This window comes from Leuciscus leuciscus (assembly GCF_965113295.1).
Source record: "Leuciscus leuciscus genome assembly, chromosome: 21".
NCBI lineage: Eukaryota > Metazoa > Chordata > Actinopteri > Cypriniformes > Leuciscidae > Leuciscus > Leuciscus leuciscus.
In genome coordinates, this window is record NC_138745.1 from 23,220,942 (window position 1) to 23,232,892 (window position 11,951).

The following is an 11,951-nucleotide window of genomic DNA, read 5'->3' on the forward strand; positions in this document are numbered from 1 at the left end:
CATGCAAGATCAAACCTTGTGGGGCATCAATGATCATGAGGAAGGTGAGGGATCAGCCCAGAACTACACGGCAGGACCTGGTCAATGACCTGAAGAGAGCTGGGACCACAGTCTCAAAGAAAACCATTAGTAACACACTACGCCGTCATGGATTAAAATCCTGCAGCGCACGCAAGGTCCCCCTGCTCAAGCCAGCGCATGTCCAGGCCCATCTGAAGTTTGCCAATGACCATCTGGATGATCCAGAGGAGGAATGGGAGAAGGTCATGTGGTCTGATGAGACAAAAATAGAGCTTTTTGGTCTAAACTCCACTCGCCGTGTTTGGAAGAAGAAGAAGGATGAGTACAACCCCAAGAACACCATCCCAACCGTGAAGCATGGAGGTGGAAACATCATTCTTTGGGGATGCTTTTCTGCAAAGGAGACAGGACGACTGCACCGTATTGAGGGGAGGATGGATGGGGCCAAGTATCGCGAGATCTTGGCCAACAACCTCCTTCCCTCAGTAAGAGCATTGAAGATGGGTCGGGACTGGGTCTTCCAGCATGACATCAACCCGAAACACACAGCCAGGGCAACTAAGAAGCATCTCAAGGTCCTGGAGTGGCCTAGCCAGTCTCCAGACCTGAACCCAATAGAAAATTTTTGGAGGGAGCTGAAAGTCCGTATTGCCCAGCGACAGCCCCGAAAACTGAAGGATCTGGAGTAGGTCTGTATGGAGGAGTGGGACAAAATCCCTGCTGCAGTGTGTGCAAACCTGGTCAAGAACTACAGGAAACGTATGATCTCTGTAATTGCAAACAAAGGTTTCTGTACCAAATATTAAGTTCTGCTTTTCTGATGTATAAAAAAATTATGTCATGCAATAAAATGCAAATTAATTACTTAAAAATGATACAATGTGATTTTCTGGATTTTTGTTTTAGATTCCGTCACTCACAGTTGAAGAGTACCTATGATAAAAATTACAGACTTCTACATGCTTTGTAAGTGGGAAAACCTGCAAAATCGGCAGTGTATCAAATACTTGTTCTCCCCACTGTGTGTGGTTATAAAAATATACAGGCATTCAAATTGGCTCCTGGCTCTACAGGCGTATGGGAGGGGGACATGGCCCACCCTGGAAACCCACCCTGAGAGTTCTGTGGCCCACTTTAAATCCAAAAGAGCAATGCCTAAAACAATGTGTCACTACATTTTTACAGTGAATTTATGGCAATCCAATTTGTACGGTAAATTTAACAAGGTTTTTCAGCTCTACATTATTTGATGTATTTTTAAAAACTTTCACTAATATCTAATGAGATTGAGTGCTAGTGTGTGTGTGTGTGTGTGTGTGTGTGTGTGTGTGTGTGTGTGTGTGTGTGTGTGTGTGTGTGTGTGTGTGTGTGTGTGTGTGTGTGTGTGTGTGTGTGTGTGTGTGTGTGTGTGTGTGTGTGTGTGTGTGTGTGTGTCGTCCTGGTAAACCCTATGCTATAAACTGTACAAAAATGGCAATATCCGAAATCCTTGTCATTGTGGGAACATTTTTTGGTCCCCTTGAGGAAAAAAAGCTTATAAATCATAGTTGATGTTTTTTGAAAATGTAAAAATGTATCAAGTTTTCTGTGATGGGTATAGGAGTAGGGTTAGTGTAAGGGCATATCATATACAGTTTTTACAGTATAAAAATCATAATGTCTATGGAATGTCCCCATAAAACATGAAAACCCAACATGTGTGTGTGTTTGATGTGTCTGAACACACAGTTCACTACTATCAAACTTACACATGTCAGACTCAAACAAAGTTTCTAAGACTAAACAGCTCCGGTCATTCCCTGAGGGAACTCAGCACTCACAAGCCAACTAGTGCCAAACCAGCTATAATTCATATAATGTGCTTCCCTTACATGTCAATCTGATTCCACAAAGGGAAATTGTGCACAAGCAAATAGAATAGAGAGGGAAAATAGATGTTTACCAAGTAGTTTGCACTTATATTGGCAAAAAAGTAACAATAGTAACTTCACAATGAATATTGCCACAGGAAGACCGTTTTGTATGTAGCTTTTCTAGGACTTTTGGAGCTCAGTATAGATGGGAGGACCGCATTCACGTTCTGAAGAAATGAGGTTCGGAGGGGAGGAATGAACAAAAAATTTGTTTGTTATCAGAGGACCTCTCTCCCAAGGTCTCCCTTGGCTCTGGCTGTAGAGCTTCTGACCAACACGCCTCTTAGAAAGAGATCAGCCTCCCCGCGGCTTCAGCTTCACTAGAACAGACCACTACAACCAGAAAACAGCACGCACATAGACTCCATACCAAGACCCATCTGAGCGATCCAGCCGAGCACTCACCTGAACATCAGAGGAGACCAGGAGCTGCTTCAGGACGCTACACTAGAGGCCTCAGTTCACAAACACTGTAAAAACCCTTCCACCTAAAAGAGAAGATGATAAAGAGGATGGCCTGGTGGATGATGCTCTGCTTTAGTCTCGGCTGGTCCATGCCACACGCAGAAGGCATGTTTGCTGGATCTCATTTCTGCTCAGTTATTGGTACAACTCGCTGTTTCTTCTGTCTGGGCAACAAGGTCCATGAGATGCCAAGAGATATACCGAAAAATACCACATTTGTGTGAGTATAAACAAACACACACACAAATGCACATTAAAATGCATGTAGTAATAAACAACTAGATCTAGAATTTCAGATATTAAATAGCTAAGGACACGAAGTTCCACATTAAAAACATTTATATTTTATATTCATTTAAAATATTTTGTTGCCACATAGTTGCTTTGAATGTTGAAGCTACAGGCTATATGTTGTTATTGTTAACTAAAACTATCAAAATAAAGTTTCAAATAAAATGTAATAAATATCACATGATAAAACTGTAATGGTTAAATAAATACATTTTCATTACAATTAATATGATTAAATGTTACTATAAAATATCTGTAAATTACAAAATAAAATATGCAATTTTTTACATATTGGATAAATTTTGTATTTCACTTTTTTGTCATTTAAAACAATTTATATAGTAACTTTCAATCAATTAAAAAATTGATTATACTGACTTGTGCGCGATTTTTCAAACTTTTATTTTAAATAAAATTATTAAATAAATAATCATTTAAATGAACATCATATAGTAATGAAAGTAATGTCAAAAGATTGACAGCCTTATAAAAAAAAAAAATCGGAGAATCTCAATGACATTGTTATTGTAGAACTTCTTGTTGTGGTTTTGGAGAGAATACATGTTTCTGTTGTGAGACCCAGAACATTTTTTTTTTGTAATCTCAAGGCTATCCTCCCTCAAATGAATTATCAAGAATGATATACGGGGGAGTGTGTTTTTTTATGTCAAATGTATCGCATGAATTCATTTGTTATTTAAGTCAACTCATTTCAGCCAGTCAAAGAGACAGAGAGGTAAACATGAAGATGAAACTATCTTTGGCTCCTCAAGCAGGTTAATCATGGGTTGTATTTCTGTTTTGAGCCGACTGTCAGTCAGTTTGGATAAGGCTGCCCAGCTGAATGTATCTCAAGATGCTCTGCTTGATCACACATTTCACACTAATGTCTGTCTACGCTTTTGGTTCATTACTTACTTTTCCATTATGGAAAGAGCACCATGAGCTTGTCAGCTTGTGTTTCCCATTTGGCACCGCAGGAATGAACAGTTCTGTGCTTTCCAGATGTTTTCTCTCTTTATAACAGCAAAGATCAAGGCAAATGTCTCTGAAACATCAGATTCTTATTCTTTGAGTTAACTTTTTTTTACTACAAGTTAAACAAAATGAAATAGATTTTTAAGATTTTATTTCTCTTAAATGTTACATTTATATATATTTTTTTTATGGTTTTAGTTTTAGTTGATGAGTTCTTAAAGCTGCAGTGTGTATTTTCTGCACCACTAACAGCACCAAACGAAATCACAACAATAAAAATAATGATCGCTTGCACCACTGGTCAGCCATACAGATAAAACCTCCCAAAACTCAGTCAGGGATAAATTAAGTAAAAATAACAAGAATCAAAACAGTCAAATGATATAACAAATATATAGTGATTTTTCTAATCTTTAATTTCCATATCTCTTGTACCAACACCATTTGCTTTAAAAGGCACTCAGTGTGCTTTGTGTAATTGTGCTGTCTGCATTTCTGAGGGATTACAGGAATGAATATCCACAGGAAGAACACACAGACACTAATGGCAGTGTGCAAAAACAATTACACAAAATAGATAATTTGCAGTTGTCTGTAAATAGGCTACTGGTAACTGTTCCTATTTCTCATAACATTTCACATCTTGAATGACCTAGTTTCTGCTATGACTCATTCTGTTCAAACTAACTTTCATGAGGATTCAGCTCACATATATATATAGTTCACAAAACACTTGGAACGAGTTTTTAAGAGCACACACACATTCTGATACTCTAAAAATGAGCCGACGCGATCTCATGAGAAAATTCATACACTGATTCGTACAGAAACATGCCATTTAAAAAAAAAAAAAAAAGTAAGCATCAAGGTCCGATTTCATGTAAATTCCCATGATTAATAATAATAAATTACCAAACAATAACCACCAATCGCTGATATGTGAAAAAAGTTATGAACTGCCATGAGAGTGTGATTTCAGCCAGTCTGCCAGATTTCATAGCGCACTCTCCATTCAAGTAAATACCAGCTATGATAGTATATGCCCATTACCTATAGAACATATAGCTGCCTACATCTTTCCAAAATGGCTGCAGAGTCGATTGACTTATTAAATTAGATTGAAAATAAATGAGTGGCAATCTGGTGGATGCTAAACTAAACTAAACGGCCATATCTGATATAGCTACGCCAACTTTTACATCTGATTGCTTATAAAACATTCACATCTGACTAGACTGTGATATTTATAACTGTAATACACTGATGGTAATGAATTATTGGATGGTGAGTCACATCTCTTCTATTTCATTTTACGCAGGGAGATCAAACTGACTCAGATCAGCGTGTTTCACCGAGCAGCCCTGTCTGAACTACATGAGCTGAAGAGAATGTGAGTGTAAGAGTGAAGGATACAGAGATGTTTACTACTAACACATGGAAGTGCAGATTCAGCAAGAATGCACATGTTGATTAGAAAGCATTCAAACAATCAAAAACAAGAGAAATTGCTACTGAATGCCCACAACTCATTTTGGCTTTTGGCTTAGTTTAGCAAAAGCACATATAAACACATTATATTTAGTCTTGATTGAATATGTTTAGACTTTAATATGGAACATGATGTTTAACAGTGACCCAAACACTGGAGATATGTATCACAGGAAAATACTGCAAAACCAAGTATTTGTGAAGTGATTCGAATTCCCTCGATGCACTTCAATAGATGCAAATAGTGAACATTGTGCAAGGCAGTTAAGATTTTCTATCAATTTGATGTATTGCAATAAGCTTTAGACATTCATATTAACGGCTCGTAATAATATCTGTCACTATATGATTATTATTCTCCTCTTCAGAGTGGTGTCCGAGAATGGTGCTCTTGAGCAAATTGAAGCCTTTGCCTTCTCCAACCTGACAGAACTACAGGAAATGTATATTACTGCACTGCATGTGGAAATAACGTCCAATCACGTTCTTGTTGACACTTTGGAATCAAATATTGCAGTAAATATTATGAAACACATAATAACCTACCTATCCACCTATCTGACAGAACTATAACAAAATCCAAAAACCTTGTGATGCACAGAGATGCCTTCTGGAGACTTCCAAAGCTACGGTATCTGTGAGTTATTTTCTGTCTTCATTACTCTTGGGTCTAGTAAAGTCTGAATCATTGTGGTTTCAAGCTGTAGTTCAGCAATTTAAAGGGAGCATATTCCCACATTAGTTTTAGCCTAGAATTGATTTATGTTAAGTGTCCTGAAAGACCTCAATAAAAGCAGAATCACGGGTCAATTTCCATATCAAATGTTTCTCACAAGAAACATAGGCTACAGATGTAAAGACAAAATACAAATGCCATTCTGACATATTACATTCATTACTTGTCTCCCTGTCTGTCTCTCTCTCTGTGTGTTGTGTGTGCATGTGTGCGTATGTGTTTTCCTCCAGGACAATATCAAACACTGGTCTTAAAATCCTGCCTGATTTTTCAAAAATCAACTCCGCTGCTCTTGAATTTCTATTGTAAGTCTCTACTCATCCCGTGTTACTGTCTTAATGTATACATATTAGAATAAATTATCTATATTCTGTTCAAATCTGCTATATCAAATCTATGTTATAGTGATCTACAAGATAACATGCACATAGAGAGAATTCCCAGTAACGCTTTCCTCGGATTGACCAATGCAACCATAACTGAGCTGTAAGTGCTGCTGTGTGATTGATTATTCCCAAAGAGTTCTTCTTTATGTGAGGAATGAATGATGTGACGGGTTGTTGATTTATTGAATAATAATGCACACTATACTTGCATTTAAATTGAATAGTTTGTCTTGGAGTAAATGACAAACACAAGCTACTTTCAACTGCTGTTAAATTACCTGCTAAATTTATATATATATATATAATATTACACAAAATTACATTAAATAAAATTTAAAAAAAAGTTTACCATACATGAAAATGTAACAGATTTATACTTTATATACTATTATAAAATAATAATAATAATAATAATAATAATTGTATTCAGCAAGGATGTTTAATTGATCAAATGACAGTAAAGATGTGTAATGTTCCAAACAATATATATTTAAAATAAATGCTGTTCTTTTGAACTTTCTATTAATCAAAGAATCCAGAAAATAAAAAATAAATAAAAATACGTATCATAGTTTCCACCAAGAAAATATTAAGCAGCAGAACTGTTTTCAACATTGATAATAATAAGAAATGTGTCTTGAGCACCAAATCAGCATATTATAATGATTTCTGAAAAATCATGTGACTGAAGACTGGATTAATGATCAGCTTCACTGTAATAAAAAATTACATCCTCAAGTCAAAAATTTCAAGTGACCGATAACATCTAAATTTTTCAATTAGTCTGACGTATTATTTCTCATTGAGCCAATGTTAACAGACTATTGCAACAAGAATTTCACTTGGGCCAATTGAAAAATTTTGATGTTATCGGTCACTTGAAATTTTTGATTTGGGAGGGTTAGACATTTTTTACAGTGTTTGCATCACAGGAAGAAATTACTTTTTTAAATATATTAATAAAGAAAAAGTTACTTTTAAATTGTAATAATATTTCACAATATTACTGTTTTACTGTGTTTTTGATTAAATAAATGCAGCCTCGGAGAGAATAAGAGACTTCATTTAAAAATGTATATCTTAATGTACTCTTTGTAGGAGATTAACGAAGAATGGGATTCGTGAGATAGACAGCTATGCATTCAATGGTACCAAAATTGAGAAACTGTGAGTTCAGTTATATATTTTTTTTATACATTTATAAATTAGCATCTCACATAAAACCTCTAATCTTTCGTCTAATACCTTTCTGTCTCTTTCTCACAGCTTTCTCATGGGAAACCAGCAGCTGAATCACATCCACAGTTACGCCTTTATAGGAGCTGAAGGCCCCATCGTTCTGTAAGCATGAACAACTCTGACTTTCAACAACAATACAACTCACCAGCTGGACAAACCATACACCCACTCTATGTCCTCAGGACAAGCTCTCACAGCAATTGTTACACTCACACAAACCTGTTACCTGGTTTGTACACAATTAGTGTGTGCATATAGTTCAACAACAATCTACGCACATCAAATCCTGCATTAGACACTGAAATGTTGCTGCTGTCATTACAGGGACATCTCACGTACTGCCATCCACACGCTACCAGAAAGCATGCTGAGGACCCTTAAGCTTCTGACAGCCATCTCGGTCTACTCTCTAAGGAGGCTTCCAAGCCTTGAGCTGTTTACTGAGCTCACGCAAGCCAATCTGACATACCCCAGCCACTGCTGCGCCTTCAAAAACTTCAAGAAGCACAAGTCAGTTACAAAATTACATTCAATTACATCACATCTGTTTAATCTGTTATGAGTTACTCATCCTCATATTGTTCCAGACCTATGTGGTTTCTAAGGAGTTATTAGACAGGATGTGTACGCTGCTCTTTTCCATACACTATAAATAGATGGTCCCAAAAAGCGCTAAAGCTGGCAAAAATGACAAAAAAGCTCCATAAAGGTCTGTTCACAACCTGACGAATATTCTGTGCGATAAACACTTTAATTTGGATGAGCAGCTGTGAGTCAGTTATGACTGACACAGATATTCGTGTATCGTCAATGCGTAAGAATTGCTTTTCCATCGCATAGCGAATAAAGCTGGCCAACCAATAAAATATGCACTTTTGGTCACATGTCCAGATTCACTGATGTTACATAAAACTAGGATTTGGTATTTTGCTGCCCGACATCTGGAACCGGCTCTTTAGTTTCTGTACTCTTGTATTTGATGTTGATGGATAAACAGTATGGCTAATACAAAAATCTGAACAGCTGTTTGAATTCCTTTCTTTATGACAAGCATGTGCCAGAAACCAAAAGTTGCGCAGCACTCTGTGTATTGGGGTAATTTCTGCTTTTCTATAAGTGCCACCTACTGTCAGAAAGTGAATTTTCATTTTCATTCAGCCTGTCGGCTGTTTTTTTATGCTTTAGTCTAAACAGGCAAATTACATGCGAAGATCAGACGGAATGTTCCAGTGCATTCCAGCGCACTCTCGTGGCAATTATTTGAAATATTTTACCTTTTGCCGAATTCGTGGATAATTCGTATGAATTCTTACAATTTCATTCTTACATTTCCGTACAATCTGGTTACAAGGTTACAAGAAAAACAAGAATAAGCGATGTTTAGGCCTTACTGATACCAAAATGCTGAAAAAGATATTAACTGAACACATTTAAATATACACAAACTGACTTTTCTTCACACAAAGCGCTCATATAGAAGCATACAGAAGACTTGGAATATTGTAAGACCAATATGTCTTATGGACTACTTTTATGATGATTTTTGTCATTTTAAGAGCTGGTCACCATACACTTTCATTGTATGGAAAAGAGCAGCATGAACATTCTGCTAAACGTATCCTTTTCTGTTCCATGGTAGAAAAAAAGTCATACAGGTTTGAAACAACATGAGGGTAAGTAAATGGTGACAGATTTTTTCATTTTATTCTTTTAACACTGAAAACCTACTGTACACTCAGATATTTTTTTGTGTTTCACACAGATCTGTAAAGAATCAAATGTGTAACGACCCCGGTGCCCTCAGCCTGGAGCCAGATTTTTTCAAAGACCACTGTAAGGATGTGATAGAAGTGACCTGCTACCCTACACCAGATGCATTCAACCCTTGCGAAGACATCATGGGTTTTATGTTCCTACGTGTTCTGATCTGGTTCATCTGCATACTGGCCATCGTGGGAAATTTAGTTGTTCTCCTGGTGCTCCTAACCAGTCGCTACAAACTGACCGTTCCCAGGTTTCTAATGTGCCACTTGGCTTTCGCGGACCTTTGCATGGGAATTTACCTGTTGCTCATCGCCGGCGTGGATATTTACACGCAGTCCCACTACTACAACTATGGCATTGACTGGCAGATGGGAGCAGGGTGCCATGTGGCCGGCTTCTTCACGGTCTTCTCCAGCGAGCTGTCCGTCTACACCCTGACCGCCATTACCCTGGAGCGCTGGCACACCATCACTTATGCCATGGAGCTGGAACGCCAGCTGCGCCTGCGCCATGCCTGCGCAGTGATGGCAGTGGGGTGGCTTTTCGCCCTGCTGACTGCTCTGATGCCCATGTTGGGAGTGAGCAGCTACAGGAAGACCAGCATCTGCCTGCCCATGGATGTAGAAACGGTGCTTTCACAAGGATACGTGGTGCTGTTACTCATACTCAACGTAGCCGCTTTTCTGGTTGTGTGTGTCTGTTATATGCGCATCTACCTGACCGTCCGCAACCCTGCCTTCGTTCCTGCCAACGCAGACATGCGTATAGCCAAGCGCATGGCCGTGCTCATCTTCACAGACTTCCTGTGTATGGCGCCCATCTCGTTTTTCGCCATCTCCGCCGCCTTAAAACTACCACTGATCACAGTTTCTCATGCTAAAGTCTTGCTGGTGCTTTTTTACCCCATAAATTCCTGCTCAAACCCATTTCTCTACGCCTTCTTCACTAAAACCTTCAAGAGGGATTTCTTCATTCTGACTAGCCGGTTCGGCTGCTTTAAAACGCGTGCGCACATTTACCGCACAGAGATCTCTTCAGGGCAAAACGGAGCCATGGTGCCTTCACCAAAGACTAGTGATGGAACACTGTACTCCCTGGTGCACATCGCCCAAGTGCACTGACCACCAACTCAATCCACCATAACACAGGTGTGACCAGCTGAAACCATATGCTGCTTTGAGGCAAAAATGAGGATAAATAAGGAAAATGTGGAATAACGCACTAGTGTTAAAGGGATACTCCACTTTTTTTGGAAATAGGCTCATTTTACAACTCCCCCAGAGTTAAACAGTTGAGTTTTACCGTTTTCGAATCCATTCAGCCGATCTCCGGGTCTGGGGGTCCCACTTTTAGCATAGCTTAGCATAATGAATTGAACCGGACAAGACCGTTAGCATCTCTCTCAAAAAAATTAACAAAGAGTTTCGATATTTTTCCTATTTAAAACTTGACTCTTCTGTAGTTACATCGTGTACTAAGACCGACGGAAAATGAAAAGTTGCGATTTTCTAGGCTGATATGGCTAGGAACTATACTCTCATTCCTGCGTAATAATCAAGAAACTTTGCTGCAGTACCATGAGTCCAGCAGGCGTAATGAAAATAGTACAGGCAGCGCCTGAAAATTGTCCCCAGCTCAGTGGCCTATTATCAGGCAGCATGCGCTGCGTCATATCATTACGCCTGCTTCACCCATGGTATTGCAGCAAAGTTTCTTGATTATTACGCAGGAATGAGAGTATAGTTCCTAGCCATATCAGCCTAGAAAATCGCAACTTTTCATTTTCCGTCGGTCTTAGTACACGATGTAACTACAGAAGAGTCAAGTTTTAAAAAGGAAAAATATCGAAACTCTTTGTTCATTTTTTTGAGAGAGATGCTAACCGTCTTGTCTGGTTCAATTCATTTTGCTAAGCTATGCTAAAAGTGGGACCCCCAGACCCGGAGATCGGCTGAATGGATTCAAAAAATGGTAAAACTCAACTGTTTAACTCTGGGGGGGTTGTAAAATGAGCCTATTTCCCAAAAAAGTGTAGTATCCCTTTAAAAACTTAGATTAGGTGATATCTTTAGTATGAATAATGTAGATCTCTTAATCTTTCAACAAAATTCTGGCATCACATCATTTCACCCTCACAATGTTTCAAAATTGTATGACTTTTTCTTCTTTGAGATATGTGACCATGTACCACAAAACCAGCCATAAGGGTCATTTTTATTAAATTGAGATTTATACATCATCTGAAAGCTGAATAAATAAGCTTTCCATATGGTTTGTTAGGATAGGACAATATTTGGCCGAGGTACAACTACTTGAAAATCTGGAATCTGAGGGTGCAAAAACAATCGAAACATTGAGAAAATCGCCTTTAAATTTGTCCAAATGAAGTCCTCGATTGTGCTGCATTAACTCACAAAAATAATTTTTTTATATATTTATGGTAGGAAATTTACAAAATATCTTCATGGAACATTATCTTTATTTAACATCCAAATGATTTTTGGCATTAAAGAAAAATCTATAATTTTGACCCATATAATCTATTGTTTGCTATTGCCACAAATAGGCTATACCTGTGCGACTTATGACTGGTTTTGTGATCCAGGGTCACATATTTTGTAAAATGTTTTACTGGCCTTTCCATACAATGAAAGATAACAAAAGTCATTG

General features: G+C 38.0%; 1 protein-coding gene across 1 annotated transcript; it reads left to right on the plus strand.

The window, feature by feature from the left end:
* Window positions 1–2,434: 2,434 nt before the first annotated feature.
* On the plus strand, window positions 2,435–10,902 carry fshr (follicle stimulating hormone receptor; the record flags this gene model as incomplete). The annotated part of the gene is made up of 10 exons (XM_082151043.1): window positions 2,435–2,619; window positions 4,987–5,058; window positions 5,525–5,599; window positions 5,722–5,793; window positions 6,123–6,197; window positions 6,298–6,378; window positions 7,377–7,445; window positions 7,545–7,619; window positions 7,842–8,027; window positions 9,280–10,902. The coding sequence occupies 10 exons, from the start codon at window positions 2,435–2,437 to the stop codon at window positions 10,400–10,402; spliced, it is 2,013 nt and encodes a 670-aa protein (XP_082007169.1). The 3' UTR covers window positions 10,403–10,902.
* Between the last annotated feature and the right edge of the window lie 1,049 nt (window positions 10,903–11,951).